At 31.8% G+C, this 23,771-nt stretch overlaps 2 protein-coding genes across 13 annotated transcripts; one reads left to right on the top strand and one right to left on the bottom strand.

The window, feature by feature from the left end:
• Positions 1–5,597: 5,597 nt before the first annotated feature.
• Positions 5,598–10,807, bottom strand: LOC106769412. 10 transcript variants are annotated; one of them, XR_002668908.1, is made up of 4 exons: positions 10,242–10,807; positions 9,337–10,031; positions 8,990–9,152; positions 5,598–5,898 (listed from the first exon to the last, which is right to left on the bottom strand). XR_002668908.1 is itself a non-coding variant. In XM_022784189.1 (4 exons), the coding sequence occupies exons 1-4, from the start codon at positions 10,399–10,401 to the stop codon at positions 5,860–5,862; spliced, it is 309 nt and encodes a 102-aa protein (XP_022639910.1). In that variant the 5' UTR covers positions 10,402–10,807; the 3' UTR covers positions 5,598–5,859. The 10 variants fall into 10 exon arrangements, 1 of the variants encoding a protein (XP_022639910.1); XR_002668909.1 differs by having other exon boundaries at positions 8,990–9,047; XR_002668905.1 differs by having other exon boundaries at positions 8,990–9,492; positions 9,627–10,031.
• A 1,909-nt stretch (positions 10,808–12,716) lies between these two features.
• Positions 12,717–19,593, top strand: LOC106765388 (probable ADP-ribosylation factor GTPase-activating protein AGD14). Of its 3 annotated transcripts, XM_014649989.2 has the most exons (16): positions 12,717–12,933; positions 13,367–13,473; positions 14,489–14,550; positions 14,947–15,034; positions 15,131–15,192; positions 15,263–15,356; positions 16,004–16,429; positions 16,829–17,144; positions 17,228–17,269; positions 17,366–17,478; positions 17,567–17,731; positions 17,834–17,938; positions 18,048–18,131; positions 18,497–18,662; positions 18,750–18,810; positions 19,104–19,593. In XM_014649989.2, exons 2-16 carry the CDS (start codon positions 13,375–13,377, stop codon positions 19,240–19,242), a joined length of 2,022 nt encoding a protein of 673 aa, XP_014505475.1. In that variant the 5' UTR covers positions 12,717–12,933; positions 13,367–13,374; the 3' UTR covers positions 19,243–19,593. The 3 variants fall into 3 exon arrangements, with proteins under 3 accessions (XP_014505475.1, XP_014505474.1, XP_014505476.1); XM_014649988.2 differs by having other exon boundaries at positions 17,228–17,478; XM_014649990.2 differs by lacking the exons at positions 12,717–12,933; positions 14,489–14,550 and having other exon boundaries at positions 13,364–13,473; positions 17,228–17,478.
• The last annotated feature ends 4,178 nt before the right edge of the window (positions 19,594–23,771 follow it).

Here is a 23,771-nt window from a genome sequence, read left to right as displayed (position 1 = left end):
ATTCTTTTAAGTTTTGAGCATTATATAGAAACACTGTGCACAGTGCTTGATTGACATCATTCTACAGTGTAAACTGATATATATTATGTATGATTGATTGGGAGGCATGCATGCTTGATTAAGATTGTAAAGAATGTGAGTAGATGATTTTATATGGGGAGTGCAAAGGGTAAAAAATGATATAGAATAAGTGAGAGTGATGGATTGAGACATATAATGAAGCTGAACATGTTGACGTGTTTGTGTATAGGTTGAATATAATAATAGTGCAAAATGGGACAGCGTACCTTGCATTATTGGACATTATGAGCTGAGATGGGTTTGTGAATTATTGTGTTAAATAAGGTGTCCTTTGTTTCTACAGGTTGGTCCATGTGACAGTGGATCCTTTCAAAAATGCAGCAGATTTAGGAATTTTACAAGGCTAAGAGCAAACACACTCTTAAGGGGCCTCTGTCAGTCAAAGCTGAGCTTATTTTTGCTTCTTTTAACAGTAAAGTAGAGTCAGGAGTTATACATTTGTGCGTGTGCTTTATGAAAAAAGATTTTTTTACATAGTTTTTTTTTACAACATTTTGATATAATATACCTATCATTTTCTTTACATTCATTATCTATTTGTTACTGTAACAAAGGAATCCCATGCGGAGTCGTCAAGATGCACGGTTATTTTCTCCTCATCACATTAAATTTAAGGTTTAATAGGTTCGGAGGTTCCTATATTGGGAAGTTTGTTTCAATTGGGTCTTTCAATTTTTGAAGTGATCAATTAGGTCCCTACTTTTGTCAATTTGAATTAATAAAAGTCTTTCCGTTAAATGCAGTTAACACCGTGAAGTTTTTGAACATGTGGCACGCTGACGCTTCCAGGTGACACCGTTTCATGTGCATAGGTGGATTATAAAAGGGTGAAATCCCTTTTACTTGAAGTTTTTGAACATGTGGCACGCTGACGCTTCCAGGTGGCATCATTTCACCCTTTTATAATCCACCTATGCACATGAAACGGTGCCACCTGGAAGCGTCAGCGTGTTCAAAAACTTCACGACATTTAACGGAAAGACTTTTATTGATTCAAATTGACAAAATTAGGGACCTAATTGATCACATTCAAAATTGGAGGACCCAATTGAAACAAACCCCCAAATATAGGGACCTCCGAGCCTATTAAACCTAAATTTAAAGGAAAATGATATTTTAACACTAATTTTTTAACACCATTTTGATACTATACACGTGTCAAAATATGGTTGGACGATTTTAAATTAAAAAAGACTTTGGTTTTTTTCTTCCAAATATACCTTTGTCTCAGCTTTTTTTAATTTAAAATTGTCCAACCACATTTTGACACGTGTGTAGTGTCAAAAATTAGTGTTAAAATATTATTTTCCAAATTTAAAACTCAAGGAAAATAGTGTAGTTTGTTTTTTCTCTTTTTTTTTATTCAGTGATTAAAACACATTTTACTATATATGTGAAAGCAACTTTACAAATAATTATAGGAGAAACATGGTCTTTTTTAAATATATTATAGTTTAACTATACTGAAAACATTTTATATGTATGCATCAAAACCTTATCCAAGCGACTTCACCTAATGCTGGCTCTATGCAAAGCAAACAGCCAGAATTTTGAACGTGAATGGAGCAGAGCAGGTTGTAGTCGTTAATTGCTTTTGGAAACTTGTTACCATATTAAATGCAACACTTTTTATCGTCATTTTGTTTGTAAATTTTTCATCATTATAAACATCTGTACCCCTCACTTTTTATAAATAGGTATGTGTATATATATAAGTACATCTATGATGTGAAAGTTGTAATAATTTTTTCAAACACTAATGCTGAAATGAATCTTCTGTAAAAAAATATTCTGACGTTATAATTTTGATAATCATAAAAGATTTATGTTTTTTAAAATATAACAAAAGAATTGGTCATAATAAATTTAGTTTACTATTCGATTAAATATTAAAATAATACTTTATTATGAAAAACATTTGTTAAATGAATGTAAATATGTAAAAATACTTCTTTCTTGTTTCTCGCTGTTCTGAGCCACCGACCGAAGCTGTCTGTCACTACTCACAGTACTCTTAAATTCCCACTTCCACCATTGTAGATTGTAGTGACATCAACCAGCAAAATCCGTTCTTCACGCTATACACCGCATTAAGTATGCAATCTTTAATAATCTAATTCATATGTTAAATTCATTTTCAAATATTTTAAATATCATTTTTTCAAATAATTATTAAAAATAATTACACTCGTATTATATATAATATGTCTGAGTCGAGTTTTATGGTGAAAGAGGAGACTCATATAATATTCTGAGTCGAGTTTTATGGTGAAAGAGGAGACTCTGGTCTTTGAAACTTTTTGTACACATACAAAGATTTACATATAAAAAATATATTTTTATTATAATATATGGTTTCTTCAAAATATTATATATTTATAGATACAATTTTGACACTTTCAAAATGTTTTTAAAAATCTATCACTATATATAATTAATAATTTACTACGGTCAGCGTATTAATATTAAATTCTTAAATGTGTTTATTCCATCTATGAAAGGAAGGTGTTTGTTTCTTGTTTCTGTGTGTTTTAAGTACTTCCATAGTACGAGGATTTGAAACATGAATAAATTCGTTTGATTTTAACAGCATGGAAAATCTATCTTAACAATTTTTTATAATATTTTTTTTTATAATAATTTTTTTACAATTGTTGACAGTACGTTATTAATCATTTTAAATATATGAACACATAATTTGTTATTAAAGAATTTTAAAAGAAATTGTTAAAATATCATCGTTTTAAATATATTTAATTTTCAAATATTTCCTACTCAGTTAAATATAAAGAAATTAGAAATTGATATTTTTTTATAAATAAAGAAAATATTATATCCAACTATTTTTTTTTCCTAAAAGGGCTCGTCTATTATTTGGGAAATGCAACAATTAGATTTTGTGTCACGAGACAATATTCTATTCCAGACAAACACCATAAACAAAAAGGCATAATTATTGAGACAGATGAGTTAATTGAATTTTGATTTTCATTCAGATGACATATCTTTTGATATTTTATCAGTATCTCTAATTTTCTCTGTTGATGAAATATCATAGTCGCCTATAAATAAAGAATCAAAATATTTAGCGAAACAAATATGAGATTTCGTTTAATAATGTATAATTATTTAAAATTTATCCAAATTATGCTAACATCTTTAATTCAGTTAAATTTTTATATAATGAATTTGAATAAAACATTGGTGGTGGTAAATATCACTCCCACCATCCACTACACTTTTAGGCTCCTCGAAAATAATTATATATAAAGATACTTTGTGGCTTTGTAGTTTTTTAAAGAAAATAAAATAATAATAATAGAGATTTTATTAAATATAGTAGGTAATTTAGAACAGATCATCCCATTTAAAGATGTGAGAGGATTTATAATTTATTGAGCTGAAATGTGTGTATATTATTACTTTTATCAATTAGATAACTTTTTTTTATTTTATTTTAAAATATACAAAATAGAAACAATGTGTACATAGAATTTTATTTATACATTGTTACATATATCTATTAGTTTGTATTCAAGTTAATTACTTTTATTGGTATCCAAATAATGCGTTTATTAAAACAATGACACTATTTTGGTCGAATAATGTTTAAAAAAGTGATATGTATTATTTTTCTTTTTAATTGGAAGCTTTTTATTAAAAAAAATATTATTTTGAATTTTTAAAATAACATTTTTTTTATAAATCATATACTTCATTTAATTAATAAGAAGAGAGAAAAAAATTATCTTTGATATTGGAGGAAAAAAACACATATAGTTATGCATTAAAATAAGAAAAATAAAATGGGTGTGATAGATAAATCATAAAATTATATTAAAATGTTATTCTTCAAAGTTATGTTAAATAAATCATTAAAACAAATGGGTGATTATACATTATTTTTAATAGGTAAAATGAACAAAAAGAACTAGTAAAAACTTTAATGAATCAAAAACTAGTTTGTTTTTAAACTGAAAATTAGTTTAAACGAATTAAACTATTTTTCTGGTTGAATTCACTCATACAATTTGGTGTAATATTTTTGAATTAAAAAAATAAAATAGGTAGTATTTACACACTTCATTCTTTATTCATTATATAGGTTTTTTCATAAATAACAAAATTTAAAAATAGAGATGAGTAGAATCGAACCAAAAGTTGAGACGACACAACTTGAACAAAATGTCAAAACAGGTTGAGGTCAAAATTCAGCCGAGACTAGTACATTCAAAACTCATTCAAGTCAACCTCAAACTAAAATCGATCGAATCAGTTTAGAAAAGTTACAGGCAAAACTTAGTTAAATCAGTTTTGACTGAAATTTGATCGAGTCGATCCTAGTAAAAAATCAGACAAATTTAGTTGGAACGACCACCATGAATGGAGCTCGCTCGATTCAGTCTTAATCGAAAACGGACCAAATTTGACCGAATTAACCTCAATTGAATTCGATTGGAACAACCATGACCAAAACCTACTCGAGTTGGTCCCAATCGAAATTGATCGAATTCAAGTGAGTCAAGACTAGTTCAAAATCTACAAAATGTGGCAAGACGACCACAAATGATTAAGATGGTCCTGATAAAAAATCGATCAAGTCACCCCGACCAAAAACTGACTTAATTTGACCGAGTCAAGTACAACTTGGTTGAGTTAGTCTCAATTGAAATTCAATTGGACCAGTCCTTGTCAAAAAACGACCGAATTTAACAAATTAGTTCTAGTCAAAAATCAACTAAATTCGACCAAGTCGACCTAGATCAATGTTTCGCCTAATGAACAATAGTCAAACTAAATTACAACTCTATAACTCTTAAACGAGTAAAAAATATAAAATACATTAGTTTAAGTTAATGAATAATTAACTAAACTATAATTATATAAAATAGTAGTTTTTATAATAAATAGTTCAATTTTTATGATTCAATATAGTACAATTAATTAATATCTAATTCAATTAATTTTACCAACCCTTATTCATTTTCCTTCAAAAAATGAAATAACTTTTATAAAAACATAGGCTAGTGTTCACTTAATAACATTAATAACAAAAATAATGAAATTATAATATAAAATAAATATTAAAATTTTTTATAATTTAATTATAGATAACTTTTACTTATTTTATAAATGATTTATTTATTTAATTTTAAAAAATGATTAAATTTAAAAAAATCATTTGAAAAGTAAAATTAAAAAAATGGACACAAAAAAAGTATTTTTTTTATAAATAATTTTTAATTATAAAAATTATTTAAGTTAAAAAAATTATTAAAAAGATAAAATGGAAAAATAATTACTGTAATTTATAAAATAATTAAACTTAAATTAATGATCATTAAAAAGGTGAAAATGATAATATAACTATTTTAATTTAAAATAATAATTAATTAAATGTAAATTTGAAAAAAATATATATATAAAAAAAAGGAATACTCTTTATATATGAATATATTTATATATACGTATAAATAACCACAGGTTAAAAAAATTTATTAAAAACATTACTTCCTTTTTATCAAATACTAAACTTTTACAGAGTGAAATGGGATTATTACTGGGTGAAGTTTTACCTTCCATCCACAACTAACCACATAAAGTAATGAAGATCATTTTACCGAAAAAGGCGGAAAAGTTTCTGAAGTACCAACGTACGTTCAATATAGCTTGTTTCTTTCAACACAACATTTGTATCTTTCAGATTGTGTACAAATAAACATCCTTCAGAGAGTACAACAATAAACATCCTTCAGAGAGTACAGCAATAATCATCCTTCAGACAGTACTGCATGAAATGGGGGGCCAAAAATTGTACTGCAATATTAACACATTTCAACCACCAAACATTAATCACTAGTCCCTATAGAAACAAATATTAAGTCTAGAAAATTTATATCTGATAACCCATAGAACTGATTGGCAATTGCATTATAATCATATCAATGAATAACTGATGAATCATAAAAAAAAAATATTATTTGATTCTATGTTTAAATAGAATGGTCAAGATAGAAGCTTCTTTGTACACACGTTTAAAGATTATATAGCTAAGATGAATGCTCTTAATGCCTAATCACACTGAAGAGATGCCAATGAATGCACTCATTTGCATAACCATGGAAATTCTGCTTGCTTATTTTGAAGGTTCATCCCGCCTTCGAATATCTTGAAGATATGCATTGGAAGTAGTTAATGACACATAGAGCACACAATCACAGATTGAAAAAACAGCTTGCCTCAGCTAAAATTCATTTTCCTGAACTTAAATTTGAAAGAATAAAACATGACATCAATATAAAGGCATTTCATGCATGGTTAAGCTACCGGAACAAATTTTTCATGACAGTCACTTTTATCCCCTTCATAGTTTCCTTTAAGAATGATCGGAAAAGTGGCAAAAGGGAGCTCTCTAAGATTCTATAATCCGATCCTATTTCGATAAATGTTTCAATATCCATTTATAGAAGAAGAATCTAAGATAAAATGAAGTAGGTCCGTCTATAAAGATTTACAAGAAATAAAAAATAAGAAATTAAGTTTCTTCAATAAATTAAAGTCAATTTTTGAACTTAAGCCTTTGGAGAAATTAGACAAGAAAAATTGTATAGAAGTCAAATATTGATTTTATCTCATGAGATAAGTTCAATAATTCTCCTTTGTCAGTGCGGGTTGAAAACGTTGTCCAAACAAGTTAAGAATGCATGAAGTTGAACTTTCAATAAGCTATGAATTCCTCAAATCTTTTTACTTTTAGCAGTTGTACACTGTGAATTAGAAGCAAGATAGTATATCCGTGTATCAGAAACTACGACGACAAGAATTTTTCTCCCTCTCTTCAGTATATATCTTTAAGTTATATGAAATCTCATACTAAAACATTGTCTTGCTAGGCTAAGATGCCCTTACAAGAACTGGATCACAAAGGTGCAAAACCAGGCAAAGAGTTGGAAATCCTATTGATATTCGCTTTTATCTCAAGGTAAATCAGATTGATAACAGGTCCTAGAAATAGAATGAAAATTAGAGAACCCTGGCCTTACTACTAACTTCTGACAATCTGTCCTACTATGTTCCTCTCTCCCCCTTTATATAATGTTATTCTACCCCTTTCCTTCTCTCTAATAATTTCAGTTACAGAGATTGGCACTAATTACCTGTCCCCAAATAGTAACAGAAACAGACTCATTTACTTCATTGTCAGTAACAAATGGTTCGGGTCCGACTCTCTACGTTCAATCCATTTTTGCCAAATTTTAATTTTGGAGGGTTGCTATTTGCTAGCGATACACCCCTGCCAAGCTCAACAATTTATACAGTTTCTGTTTAGCCCCTGTCAACAGCTTCAGTAAGTCCCTAAACTATGATAACCATTATAGTCTACTCATCGGATTGTGAATGACTAAAAAAATACAGGTGATTTACTGGTCTCAAATTCCTTCTAACCACTAGCAGATTTGTTGAGCAAACCCCTCTATGAGGAATATGTCACTCTTCTCAACTCCAAAAATGGTTCCTCCGTCATCTTATGGAGAGCGTTTTGGAGTATTGGCTTACGAAATACTTACTTTGGGAAGAACATCGAACACGGCACAAATAACAAACTAATGAAATAAAATAGGAATGGCAAAAGATCTAACTTATCGATAATCAATATTTGCACTTAGTTGTGTATAATTAACCCCTTTCTTACAATATTGAGCCTCAAAAGGCATACGAAGAAGCACTGTCTTATTTCATTTTCACAAAAATAAAATAAAATAAGGACACTATTTTAACAAAAAAAAAAAATCTTGGTTTCAGTATGTTTTTATTCAAATTCTTAAACTAACTTAAAATTTCTTTTAATGTTGTCCATTATATTTTAAGTTGCCTATTCTAAAAAATTAGAGAAATTAATTAATGACACTAGTATTCGGAGGACTAGTGATAGTATTAGCTCAAGTGCCTTAGTTATACAAGTCGGTTCAGTCATCTAAACTGATAAACAATTATTTTAATTAAACACTTAATAAGAAGGGTCTAGCACGTGTTACTGTCAGTCAAATGTCAAAAGGGTGTCCGAGACACTTCAATGTGTTCATGTTTCATAGATATTGGCTTTGGCTGCACCGAAACAATGTTGAATTTTGAGTTTGATTTTTAAATTTGTAATATAAATTTACATTGCCCATCTTGTATATATAGTCATGTATACATTCATATTATGAGGCTTTTAGCTTATATTATAACAATTTTCTTGGTATAATTCATTATCTTCTAAACTTATTACTTCAGTTTCATGGTAAATTTTTTTAAATAATCTATCATGAAATAAATGCTTGCTAGATAAATGGTTGATTAAGATGTTTATCCAAATGCACTCTATGTTCTCAGTGAAATATTTCATTAGATTCCGATCTTATTTTTCCTCCAAACTTCAGGAATCTTTCATCTCGTAATCCCTTCCGGCCTAATGCTGATATTCTTCCAGTTGTTCCACTAATGTCTCAAAGAATCCGTCCATCAACTGGAAGAGTGATTCCATTTGCATGAAAACCATGAAAGAACTTTCTTCTTATACAGCTCTAAAGTCAGTTAGAGCCAGTTGTTAGCCTTGGTTCAACAGTTGTACCTACTCTTCTATGTTCACCACTATTTTTCCTAACTCACACCTAACTAACTCAAGTCCTGCTTTGACATATCAAAAGTATAGAAGTTGATATAATTTCTAGATGTTAGTTTAGTTAATAAGGCATGCCCAATAGTTTACCTGCTGACACTGGTTACTTTGTCATATACTTGCTCAAATTCCAATTTATCGGAGGAAAAATTACATTCCAAGTGCAACAGGTCAAAAATACATGTACAGGGTAAAAACAGATAATTAGATCACAAAAGAAACTAAACAAAAGTTTTGGAGACATACCTTCCCACAATTTCCTGAACCTAGTTGAGACTGAGGAGCATATCCTTCAGGTGCCATGCTAGCATGATCATAACACCACCATAAGGTAACATTAAACGAAGAAGCAACAGGGAAAAATTATGACTTTTCTTTGGAAAACCTCCACGACATGAGGGTCATACACCTGTTCGATGATTTTAAACTTATCCGACCAGGTTTTCATATAACACTATAAAATATGGTCTAATAAGTGGCTTCCAGTTCAACGAATTAAAAAAAATATGAACATTTGAGTAAAGACACCATACGACTCTCACAAAAGCTGTTGCAGTTGCTATGATGAAAAGAAAATTTAAAGTTGAACCAACTTGAGGTGGCATGGTGGATTTCCAAGAAAAAAATGGACTGGTCCCAAGCTGAAAGGAAGCTCCAAAAGCTCCACGAAATGTCATTTCCTATTCCAACCCAGTCATGCACATGAAGTTTGTAGTTTGATGTGTTTTTCAAATTCAATGCATAGTTTGCTGCCAAAGATTTAGAAAAAAATTGATATTAGTGTTTGTTTTTTCATTAAGCTCAGCTGATACCCACATCATGTGAGTGACGGATTCATGTTTAACGGCACTGGAAAGTGGGAACTAAAAAAAATCAAACTCACGCCTTCACTATCAGGACGTAAGGTCAATTGTTGACTGGGTAGTGGTAAAGTAGTCTGAATTGTTCATGAGATTAGACTTTATTCAACAACACAATAGCGCGGTGGTAGAGGAATTCTTTTGTCATCGTCAAGATATGAATAAGTTGATTTGACAGGTTGAAGAAGAAGAAAAGAATAATACAAGCTAACAAAAATAATGTAGAAAGGATTAGGAATAGAGAATCATGGGCACTTTGGGACTATAAATTCTGTGATGCTGTGACGAAGAACAGGTGAGAAAAGAAGCATGAACAAAGAAACTAAAAGGAGCGGAAGATCTAATACAAGACAAACGTTCAAGCATAGTTGAATACTTGCATAACTCCTTTTTGTTCAGGAAGAGCTCCCAGCGTTTGAGAATGAACGCTTCACAAACCCAAAATTGCAGTAACGGGTAATCAATACATCATAAAATTGAAGTATATTGAGTTTTCTTACAAGAAAAACATTTAAGCATGTGAATAATCCATACACCATAAAAAGATTTTTAAAATTCCAACCCAGAAAACAGGACAAATATGGACTAATAAGATAGTTTGAATAAATTTTCAAGTGAAATAGTGGAGAAAGAATTACTTGGTATAAGCGGCAAGGCAACTTCGAAAGAGACCAAGCCACGAAAACCTCGTTGCTCATCAATGACAACTCCTACTTTGCGCTCATCAAGACCGTCCAATTCATCATCACTTACGTTTCTTTGATCATCCGAACTCCACCGATGGAATCCGGTCTTCATCGTAATCGCTCGCTCCACCCTTCATACGGTGCACCGCATCAATGAAACTCCGTCCCCTGTGGCACACAGCAGAACGTAAAAACTGATGAAAAATGAAGAGAAAGAATAATAATAATAATAATAATAAGAAGAAGAAGAAGATCTGTGATATGATTTAGGGTTTATTAGTCTGGATTCTTCGATTACTGTCAGTATGCTTCTGCAATTCAAAGAATTCGAAATTGTCTGTTCTCGTTGTGTGTCGGCGTTGTGTACTCTGTAGAGTAAGACGCGCGAAGCAAGAAGTGTCGTAGTAAATCAACTAAGAAATTATACTATTGCAAAATATCGGCATATGATCCTAACGACGAATTAGGTGTCGGAACTATGACTCTAGCATAATAAAATTACACATACAAGATCGTTGCAGGTTAAAAAGAATATCAAATATCTTATGTATTTATATCATATTATGTTATATTATATATATATATATATATATATATATATATATATATATATATATATATATATATATATATATATATATAATCTCTTATAAGTAAATTGTCGGCATATTTATATAGTTGTTATAAATTATTTTATTTAAATGAACACATATTAATGTAGTCTATATATTCTAACGACCAATTATCATTTGATTAATGAATTAAGATTATAATTTTGTTTTACGAATTAATCTTGAATACTTAAAAATTATTAAGATATATGTGATTTTTGTATCATCGCATGTAGTCTATACATCTTAATGACCAATTATCATTTGATTAATGATTTGAGATCATAATTTTGTTTTACGAATTAATTCTAAACACTTGAGATTATCAAGATATGTGTCTTCCTATCATTGTATGTATTAATGTAATTTATATATTTTAATAACCAATTATTATTTGATTAATGAGTTGAGATCATAATCTTGTTTTACGAGTTAATCCTAAACAATTGATATTATCAAGATATATGTGATCCTCGTATCATTGCATGTATTAATATAGTCCATATATTTTAATGATCAATGAGTTGAGATTATAATATTGTTTTCTGAGTTAATCTTAAATAACATATGTGATTCTCGTATGAAGGATGTGAAAAGCTTTTGAATTTCAATTAATCATGTGAAAGGACGAAAAATGGATGTATAATTTTCTATTTCAAACAATTCTTTTATTGGACTAAACACCATTTGAAATTAAGGTTTTAATATGAAACTTAAAATAAAATAAAGTAAAAGATATTTTATAATTATAACTTAAGGATAATGATATTTAAACAACATTTTTTTGACAACATTTGAACATTGATTACGTGTCAATTTGTGATTGGTCGTAAATTATTCCATAATCAATAATAATAATCATAAACACTATTATGAAGTAATTTACGACCAATTATAGATTAACACGTAATCAATGTTCAAATGTTATCAACAAAATGTTGTCTAAATATCTTATACATACCGTAAATAAAGTTTGTAAGTTATGGTTGGCTTCTTGTTATGTACGGACAGCGATAGTGATGCTGTAATAAACGACAGGAAAGAAGCTTATAATTGTCTTGAATATTTATATGCGACAAAGAAGGATATGGTATTATTGATTAAAATTCCTTTAGTTTTGTTGTTCATTGCTGGTGAAAAGAAAACTGAAATGAAAGCATATTATGACATTGAACATTACACATGGTCCCGGAAACAAATGGAAGAATCCGGCGATTTTTTATTTTTTTTTTAAAATTGCTTATTTCTTTTAACTTTTAAGAGTTATTTTCTCTTAAAAATATTACTGAAATTGGTCTATCATGTAAGTAAAAATAAGAGATAAGAAAAATTAAACAATCACGTTTTCAAACATCAAATAATTTTAATTCAAGTGTTAGTATTAAATGTATAGTTATGTCAAATATTGAAACTCTGATACTTATGATTGAACTAATATCTGAGTAAGATTATCTTCAGGGAAAAATAGTTTAAAAAGAGGGAGTAATACAATAGTGAAGAATGCTATATATAGAATTTGGAGTCCTGATGTACGACCAAAGCTGGAGACTGTCATAATAAATTGGAATCCGACCGTAAAATAAAATCATCCTCCATATACAGCTGGAGGCTGTACTAAAAAGATTTGCGAAATATAGTAAACTTTTGGAGAATGATATTTTAACAACATTTTTTGCCAATTTTTTTGATAACGAGACACGTGTCATCATTTTATTGATCTATTTAAATTTATATTTAAAAAATATTTAAAACGGACCAATCACAAGCTGTCACGTTGTGAAAAAGTTGTTAAAAAAGTATTGTTTTTTCCTAAACTTTTTTTCCCGATCAATCCTTCCTTTCCTCTCTGTTTTCTCTGTTTCTTCTCTTTTCATGCTGTTACGCTAATCTCTATCGACTCTGTACAAACTTGTAACTGATTTCTCAATTCAGAAAGATCTCTTTCTCTTGCTCGCTCTCTCTTTCTCCTTTGAGCGCTGTAAGGTGCTGAAGTTCAAGACTCGTTACTGATTATTCTTCTGCTGCAAAATCAGGTTACTACTTCTCATTTCATTCATTTCCGTTTTCTCTTTCTTCAACTTTTAGGGTTTTCAAACAGTTTTCACTTCACGAGGTTGCTCACTTGAACGCTTTGCTCTTCTTAGGCTAGTCCTCCATGATCAGATCTACTGTTTTTGCATTATCGTTTCTTTTGCCTCCTCTTTGCACTCGTCTCCGTTCGGTTGCTGTGAAAATTGTTGCCTAAGGAACGGAATGTTCTAGATTATTGTTTTCGTTTTAGTTCTGGAACATTCTAGCCGCGTTATGCGGAGATAACGCGTATGATCGTCATTTTGGATGAAAGCATGAAAAGTTTAGTCTGTTGCTTTGTCGTCTTTGGAGCAATCAGAGTTTGCTTAATTGGATGTTTTTTATTTTCGTGAGGAATTGATGTTAATGTTGTATATGCTGTGATGTGTGCAACAGAAGTGAAGATGGCTAGTCGACTGAAGGAAGATGAGAAACATGAACGAATAATTCGAGGTCTTCTTAAACTCACGCCGAATCGAAGATGTATTAACTGTAACAGTCTGGTAGGTTTTTCCTCCCTCTCTTGATAATAGAACTTGTTCTGAAATTACGGATTGAGTTTTTGTTAGGTGCTCTTTGTGTTAGTGAGTCTTCCTACTATGTACACCATTGAATGTATACAACATCAGTTTAAAACATTCAATTGTAGTTAACGTGAGGGACATTGATATGTTTTACCTTCAATGTAATGTGAGTAATGACTTTTCTTACTCTTCAAACACCTAAGATGTTTGTGTGTAATTATGATACGTTTGAAATTGGATGAGTGGCCCAAGGTCATTAATGTTAGGTTGACCTGGGCTTTGTTATCGCGGGAAAGTCACTTTAAATAGATTGCTTGTTAATGGAAACAAAATGGTCTGACAGAAGGAATGCATTGCAGCAATGAATTGTAGGTTTGTTTAACTGTTTGCAAATCATTGCACACTTTACATTATGGTGGATAAATCATGAGAGCAAAATATTTTTGCTTTTTGCTGGACAACAGTTAGCATATATATGCATGCCGTGCAATTTTCTAGTTGTGGAGTCTTTCACTTAACTTTCTACCGTCAATTATTGAAAATTATAGTTGAGTTAGATGTTTTAATCGTTTAAAGTGATCTTTTATTTGGGTAATAATGTTTTCATTTTATGATTTTCAGTTATTAACCTAGGAACTTTGAAATAATTTATAAGCTTGTTTTGCCGCATGTCTTTATTCTAAGGTCATGGTTGTAGCCCATTAAAATTATTGGGATGATAGCAGTATGCAGTGCCTATCTATGTTCTCTGGATTTCAGCAAGAAAGTAGCCTTAGATGAATAGATAAATTTGGATATAAGATAGGTTGCTTTTGTTGGGCATCTGAGTTGTTTTTTTAGATTTTTATTTAAGAGCCTGTAATCTCTACCAACTTCTAGAGTTTTTTTTTTGTTTTTTTTTTCTTTCATTTTTCTGGACCTATCTTGTTCAATTTGATGTTAAAATTTGAGAAAAGTTGGTTTCAACGAACCCTTTTTCTTTCTCCGTTGTTAGGGACCACAATATGTGTGCACGAATTTCCGGACGTTTGTATGCACTAACTGTAGCGGAATACAGTAAGTACTTGCAACCTTTTTGCTTATAGTGTTGTCAAAATGTGTTGTCTTTAAAGATTGTTAAGTAGATATGGTTTAAGGTGCTTTGCAAACCCACAGTACTGATGGCTAATATTAGTCTGCATAAGGGACTTGTGTTTTGCCATGGACTTTCTATATGTTTTCCTCTTGATATTTCTTCTACTCCAGTGGCAATGAAGCTGGAAATATCTGTATATACATATATATTGTTTTTTATGGATAGTAGTTTTGTAAATTGTACACCTAAAAAAGTCTGATTTTTCATTGGCAGTTTTATCCAAACTGTAATTTGTTTAAATATTCTGTCGTAGAAGAGGTAGGACAATGTTGATTCAGTTTCCTTTCCTCACAACTGCTTATTGTTTTAATTTCCAGCCGAGAATTTACACATCGGGTGAAATCAATTTCAATGGCCAAATTTACTGCACAAGAAGTTAGTGCACTTCAAGAAGGTGGAAATCAGGTGGGAATGTGTTTTTGTGATAGAACTTGCTCTTGATATCTTGAGTCTCTCATGTTACAATTTCTTATGCGGTTTTTCATTATATCTAATTTGCAGCGTGCAAAAGAAATCTATTTTAAGGAATGGGACCCACAACGTAATTCTTTTCCTGATAGCAGGTAAACATTTGCTTGTTAGCTCTTATGTTAATTGCAAACTGCATTATTCTGATTTGCATTCTGTTGCCAGCCATGTTGACAGGCTCCGGGATTTCATCAAGCATGTTTATGTCGATAGAAGATTCAGCAGTGAGAAGACCAATGATAAACCTCCAAGAGTAAAGGTGCTAAAGCATTTGTTTTCTTCTTCGGATTTACCATTTTAAGTAGATACAAAATAGTTTATCAAGACTTGTGAGTTTGATTTGCCATACGAAACACTCATACATGATATAAATTCAACACCGAATTCAAAAAGTAGTATGATACAGTACATACATGCACACACACATGTATGTCAAAATTAAATTCGGTGCTCAATATCTCAAAATATCACTGCTACCTTCTCTCTCTCTAAATTAGCTTGCAAGGTTAAGACAGGTTCCACCCTTTTGTAGTAATAATGATAAACATCTCGTACTGCTGTGTTGTAGTAATATCTGACAAAAACGCTGCAAACTTCTCTCTCTCTCTCTAAATTTTCTTACAAGGTTAAAATAGGTTCCACCCTTTTGTAGTAATAATGATAAACATCTCGTACTGCTGTGTTGTAGTAATATCTGACAAAAACGCTGCAAACTTCTCTCTCTCTCTCTAAATTTTCTTACAAGGTTAAAATAGGTTCCACCCTTTTGTAGTAATAATGATAAACGGTCTCGTACTGCTGTGTCGAGATCCTGTTAGGTCTGAAAATTTATTTCTTTGTATAAGAAACATATGGACCCATGTTGTGTCTGTGCTTAATTGATTTAACTAGTACATTGTTATACAGGGTGACAAGGATGATTTCTATGAAAACAAGAAGACAGAGATGTACCAGGGCGGACCGAAAAGCCCTCCATATGAGGATCGTTACAGCGATAGGTCTAGTCCTGGTGGAAGAAGTCCTGGATATGATCAAGAAAATAGGCAATATGCTGATTACAAGGTAAGTCCTAGTCGTCCTCCTATAATCAATGACTGGCATGGAGAAGAAAGATTTGGGGATCGACGAAAATATGATGATCAGAGAATATCTGATGGAAATCATAAGGGGGAAAGCCATTCTCCTGATCATACCAAGGATCCAGATTCTTCCAGCCCCCCTGTAGTCCGACCTGTTAGAGAAATCTTGGGAGAAAATGTAGTACCTCTTCGAATAAGTGAACCACCCAAAACAAATGGTGTACAGGCTGCTAATGGCTCAACACTCGCACAGGTAAAGTTATTTATGATGATGATATTTTGTATGCTCCAAGGATTTGTGTTGGGAGTTAGGACGATTGGGATGGTTATAGTAGTTAGTTAGTAGAATGAGATAGAGGGGTTGTGAGGTAAATAAATAGGAGGAGGATGGAAATGAATTTGATTTAGGTCAATATTTTTTTTTTTATAAAAAAAATGAGCAAAGCTCTGTAAGCATCAAAAGAACATGGAAGTGACAATAAGCACGAACATCAATATATTCTTTTCTTGTTCTCTTAATATATATGCATGTGATGTGGTTCAATATTAACATTTTTTCACTATGATTTTTATGGAATGATCTCCCCTTTTAAGCTTGCCAAAATTGATTTTCTACAAAAAAAATTATCATAATTGATTATTGTAATTGCAGAGGACTGCATCTTCCAGTACCTTAGCATCCAGCCATGTAACCCGGACAGAAGTTAAGCCTGAGACTATTAAGAGCCTTATTGATTTTGATGATGATCCTGAACCATCTGTTACTCCAGCAATTACTCAAGCCCAACAAACTACTGTTGCTGAACTTGGGATGCCTGCAAATTCCAATGGTAATAATTGGGCCTCTTTTGATTTTTCTCCTGAGCCAAAAGCACCTCAAGGTCCTTCAATCGTAAATCCACTTGAATCTGTGCTGACACAATTGACAGTACCAGTATCTTTACCCTCTCAGGTTTCCCTAGCCCAAGGTGATCCCCATGTTGCAACATCTATTCCTGGGAGGTTAATGAAAACGTTGTTAACAGTCTATAATTCTTCTTTTCTCCTCCAGGACCTTTGACGGGATCAACTCTTACTGCTACTGCTGCTGGAGGTACAATTGCTAGCAGCTTCTCAACATTCCCACCTACTAGTAGTGCTTCAGTAACATCTTTTGAAGTGATAGCAACATCAACTTTAAATAATGCAGGACAGTGGGCTAGTTTGCAGTATCAGCAACAACAACCTTTGTTCACTGCTGCTGCAAGTCAGCCTTCTATTCAACAAGCCACACCACCAGTTGCTGCAGCTTTGAATAATCAGGTTCGTCATACTGTATAATTGTCTCAAATGTTCTGTCTATTAATTCAGATGTGGTATTTGTTTACCCTTTCTGGGAAATTTCTTGCAGCCCTGGACCGTACCATCTGTACCATCAGTACAAGGGCATCCAAGCACATCAATACCCCATGCATCACACCTTGTCCCAAAGCCTGCCAATGAGGTTATGTCCAGTGTTGTTTTACAAACTTCTGCAGTTGACATGAAACCAAGTGGAAGAAGTGAGCTTCCGGAGGTATTCTTCACTTCATATTTTTACTTCATGAAACATCTACATTATGCAGATGATTTTGGATACCTACTGTTTATCTTAGGGAAATAGTTGTGATTTGTGCAGGACCTATTCACGGTAAAATATTCATCCTTCCCTGCTCCAGTCCCAGGTTGGCAAACGGGTCTACCACCTAGTATGGGTATCCCAATTCATTACAATAATGCAGTGGTATTTTGTTAAAATTCAATTTATTAGCTCTCAATTTTATCTTAAACTTTTTCTACTGGCTAGTACAATAGTATGAGGCATACTCATAAATTTCTTCCCATCGTTACAGCCCATGCCAAGTTTTCCACAAGCATCAAAGTCAATAAATCCATTCGACGCCAGTAACGAACCTACTCCAGTTCAAGTCCCAACAGTATGTAACTTTAATTGATACACTAGTGCTTAATGTTCAGTGATACAATATATTCTATCGGTCCTATTTCATGTAGGTCACATGTGAGTATTGTATTAAACCCATTATATTTAACATTGTTGATTTGGTATATTGGCTCTTGTAGAGTACTTCACGTGGTTTGGATTTGTCCTCTATTGAGTTATTAACTATGTTTTTCTTATCATTAATTACGTTACTATCTGAAGTTTGCATCTCGCTTAGAGGTGCCTCATGAATATCTTGTCTTTATTTTCTCTCTCTATTCATCTGGTTTTGCATTGAGTCAATTCAACAATTAATTGCTCACGCGGATGATGCATTTTGGTTGGTGTTCCTCGTTGCAGTTTCCTTCCATGTCATCTCTGCAAGGTGCTCTGCCTAGTGTAACGCCTTCGGCTAAAATCCACCCTTCAAATATGGGAAATCCATCTTTTGCCTGGAATCCGTCATCATCATATGCATTAGTGCCGCCTCCTCAAGCACAAACTATTGCACCCGTAATGGGACCAGGTAATCCTATTACTATTTCCGCAGTCAGGTACTCCATGTAAGCAATTTTGCCCTTTATCTGTATCCTTAACAATGTTAAAATCTTAGGGGCATACATGGGAATACACGTTAACAATCCGCAGATGGTCACTAACATGCCAATCCCAAGGTAACTAATTATTCTCTAGTCTTTTTAATATTTACCTTTTTCATGCTCTGTTGTTGATTACTTATTTTCTCTTGGAAAAATATTTTCTAATCATTCGTAAAATGTCGCGTTTTGGAATATAAAAAATAGCCGCTCATACTATAGCATAGCATCATGTTTCATCGGCTCCTGTTCCTTGAGTGGGCTGCTATGTGTGTTAGGTGTGGTTACTGAGAATCGAGTTTTATTTGTTACTTGTGAAGTAATATGTGCAAGGTATAATTTCCCCTTAAGATTTGTAACTGAATATGTAGGCATCAAGGATTTGGGAGGTTGGCGACCGAGGGAACTGCTTTTGGCTTCTCAAATCCAGATCAGAAGCTGAGTAGTAGTAGGTTGTCAACTGCTGTTACCCCAAACACCTTTCAGGCAGGAGGAAATCCTTTCGGATGATCTTAAGTCTGTCTGCTGGCACTCTTTAAGCCACGGACGAACTTGTTGCACCCTGTACAAACATGGTTGAAATTTCTGTCGTTTGTCAGTCAAAAGGAAACACTCGAGCATATTGCAGTTAGTGAACATACACCCGTGGTGGGTTAGATAAAAAAACTTTGCACCGGGCCTTGTAAATTGTTTATTGTTGCAGGAAAGATAGAAGCACACTTTTGTGGAAATAGAGGTGCTTGTAATATCATTTTATATTTTCTTGTATTATTTTGTAGTATCATAATTTTTGTAAGGTCGTTCTATTTGTTGAGGTACGTGAGATCTCCCAGTTAAATAATTTGTTAAGTGTTAGTTCTATGCCTATCTGTTTATCAAAGCTCTTATGTGATTTTTTCGTTTACATTATACTGCTTATGTTTTATCCATACGGTTGTAACATAAATTTGACTTTTATTTATTAGAAAGTGATAGATATGTTTCTAGTCTTTTAATTTTGATGTAGCATCAAAAATTTGTCTTGATATGTTTTAGTTTTCAAATTTTAAAAATAAATAGATATTTATTTTAATTTAATTATATCAAATATTTTTTATATAACGTTAAATATTTGTTAATGAATTTTTCAGCTGATATTGAAGTAAAATTTATTTTTTTTGGAAAAATTGAGAGATTAAATTAGTGATAATAATACATGCTTGAATTCAGCTATATTTAAAAGGGTCTCTTTAATTAAAATAAATTGAAAATATATAGATTTATATTTGCAATGTTACTATACTTCAAATTATAAATTTATTTGACTTTTATAATAATTGTTGTGATATTTTTAATAAGGCTAGTTAACTAATATATTAAGATTAAGAAAATTAGTTAATTAAGTGGGTAAATATAAATTGGTTTAATTTATTTAATCTCTTGTTGCATAGTATATTTTTATTAGTTTAGTTTTTAATAGTTGTGCACACGAAAATAAAGAATAAGGTATATTCATAGAAATTAGTTAAATTTTTTAAAACTTCGAGGTGTATTTCATTTATTATTGATTGAAATTAAAAAAATTACTCAATTAAAAGTGTGTTTTTTGAAAAGGGAAACCATATTAATGCAGGAGAGATTCTACATTGGTTCTTATAAAAAATATCAAGTCAGAGATATCTAACTTTCTTCTTGTAAAAATTAACCAGAATGATTACTACTACTCAGCTTCTTGTAAAAATTAAATTCGTGAAGAATGATTACTTTGTAGTTCTAATTATAAATCTTGTATTCGTTATGTGTAATAATTATACTAAATGCCATCAAAACGACGACTAAAATAAATTTTAATCACAACTAATTGTAGCTAAAATTTGTTCAATAAGGATAGTTATTAACTTGCTTCTTGGTAATAATTTCTTTAGTCCTTTGCTTTTTAACATTTCTCTCACTTGAGAACTTCCATTTTTGAATCATCTTTCCATTCGGTTCGACTTTTACCATTCGTTGTAAAATCAAGATCGCATCAACTTCGGTCATCCACACAAATCTTGAAAATTCGAATAGTCCTGGATCAATGCACATTTCTTTCCAACTACTGTTTTAAAGATTCAATTTAGTTCGATATTATCAACTTCTACTAAAAGTTAGCCTTGATTGAAAAGCAACCCTATAGTTTAAAAAATTAAGGTTACCGTTGAAACTTACCACTATTTCTTTTAGATTTGTTCAAGACATGCACTACATTATATCCTTTACATGAACACAGGTATAGTAAACAATGTTCTTTATATTTTTCTTTTAATCTAATCCCAGTCTCTAAGCGTGTGTTCTTTTGAATGGGATACACTGTTCACAGGAATTTGAGACGATGGAATTGTAAAAGTGGAGGTGTTCGCTTGAGATGATTTGCACTGATTTGCGAAGATAACAATCGGCTGATTTGCGGGATGGTAGTGTTAAAGTGATCTTGCTAATCTGAGAGGATTTAAGCTGATTTCCTAAGCAAAGACGCTTGTGCCCCTGTACGAACAATTCAATTACAACAGAAATCAATAAAACATAAAAATTAATAAACATACTATGCATTCACGAGTTTGTACTAGTGCCATGTGATGGGAGGACGAAGAACGGTGTTGATGATGAAGAACGTTGTTGATGATGAAGAACGGTGTTGATGATGACGACGGAGACGATGCAGATCGTGGAAGGAGGGATTGAAGAGGTCAAGCAGCTGCGTGTGTATCTGGTTCCAATAAGAGGGTATCCAGTTCACGGTGAAGGAGTCCAAACGAGGCGTATCCGAATACAACGTTGCCGTATCCGGATCCACCTTCTTCAACATTTTCCATGGCAGACGTATCCGGATTGGCCTTCTGCAGCGATTTCTGGTATCCGGATCGAGGCAAGCTCTGCGCGACTTTTTCAGGTGCTGCCGGCGTCGTTTTTGGTTGGCTGTGAACCTTCGTCCGTTTGTCCATGCTTAGGTCGACCATGTGAACCTTCGTCCATGGAAGGCATGCTGCCTGTGGTGTTGACGACAACGACGCAGATGATGGGTGGTGTGTTGTTACAGGCCGGAATCGTTGCAGACACAGACGGAGGTGGACAGGTTGGAAGCTTTGAAGACGAGGTTGATCCGGTTCCATACCTCGAGTATTAGGTTGCAGAAGTTTGAACCCATGACACATGACTTCCATCCGGTTGCAGGCAGTAGTATTGAGCCTTTCCAGGCATTGCAGAGAGGTGGCATTGCAGAGAATGTCTCGGTACAGACTGAGAGCTTCGCAGCGAGTGCTAGTGAGTTGCCTCCGATTCTCGAACTCGTCGTTATCGTTTTTGTTTTTGTTTTTGACGAGGTGCCTGTCGAGAAGCTCCTCTACAGTGTCTGGGCCGTCGTGCATGAAACGCTGCTGACTGCATCTCCAATTTCGGCAATGAATCCAATTCCACACGCATAGCCATTCTTGTACCTTTCCTACCATTTCTGTTCGCTCTTTCTCCCTTCCAACATACTGTTTATTTATTTCTCATTAAATTAATAAAAAAATACAATAGAACTAAGAAAAATGAATAACAAAAAAAACCGCTAAGATAATTAATAAAACATCTTCTAATACACGTACTATATGATAATGATTTACCTAAACTTAATACCAGTAGATTTTTTTAATAGACTATCTTTAGTACTCTTCGTATTATTAACCATTTAAATTCAACACATCATATTTTAATATTAATATCGAATAAATAATATTGTTTAAAATTATTAATTATACGTAAGATCAACAAAACCAAAATAAATGTTTTATTTAAATAATAATAATAATGTATTTTTAATATTATTTTCCTCTTTTATATTATTTTAATAATTAGGAGTATTTTGGTAATCTTTAATTTCTACTAATTAAACAAATTTTTTAAATCTGTNACATCAATCAAATCCTACACTAATTTTCATAAACTTTACTTCCAAATCTACTCTCAATTACCCACAAATCCACTCAAAAAAACAACAAAAAAATTACCCTCAAATCCACTCAAATCCATTCAAATCATCTCCCCCAAATCATCTCCCCCAAATCACCTCAAAAAACAAAGCCTAAGTTATGCCATTCCTTAAATCGAGTTCATCATTTATGAGTCCAATTGTGTGTGTTACTCAATTTAATGGTGTTATATTTTAAAAGGTAAAATCTTACATTGTTTAATTATTATTTTTAATATAATTTATACATTCAACATGTTTTGTATATTTTAAAAGTGAATAATAAGGATTCGCAGATAAAGTTGAGAGTACCTACTCCCATCATCAATCACCATAATCTATCTCTTTCAAATGTAAGGACTAATTTACAATCTTGAAAATAACTATTAACTACATTCATAAAGAGATTAAGTGTGTATCTACACCTGCCTATAAAAAAGCACATATCGTTGCATTTTCACGTGTTCACTTCATACAAAATATTATATGCATTCAAATTATTTACACCTATTTTCGTTGATAAACACCAAGACAAAATAATTATTTATTTTGTTATTAAAATCTTTAGACTCACGTTAAAGATACCAATTAATAAATATTCATATATCTAGTTTCTTATGAAGAAATTGATTCTAAATTATGAATTTAACCATTTTTACACTAATAAAAAAAGTATACTAGGTTTGACTTGTAACGTAACTTTATATCAAAAATATCAAACATAAAAAGTAACTTAATTTTAAAATCAATTTTACTCACGTTTTACCACATTAAGGATTTCTAGGTATTCAATCGAAACAACGTTTGTATCGCATGACGTCGAAAGAAAATCTCCTAAATCCACGATACATTGTTTTTGTTTTTTTCTTTTTCAAAAAAAATCATATTATATGTATTTGTAAAACGAGAGGAGTGTGATGGTCAAGCATGTAATGGAATATAGAGTCGCCAAGTATGACCAGGCTGAAGACTGTTCTAACAAATTAAAAACAAACCGTAAAATGAATTCAACCTCCACACACAGCTGGAGGCTGTCCTAAAAAAATTAAAAATAAACTTTAAAAAATATAAC

Source organism: Vigna radiata, chromosome 7, assembly GCF_000741045.1.
Source record: "Vigna radiata var. radiata cultivar VC1973A chromosome 7, Vradiata_ver6, whole genome shotgun sequence".
Classification (NCBI taxonomy): domain Eukaryota; kingdom Viridiplantae; phylum Streptophyta; class Magnoliopsida; order Fabales; family Fabaceae; genus Vigna; species Vigna radiata.
This window is presented reverse-complemented; position numbering and strand designations above follow the sequence as displayed.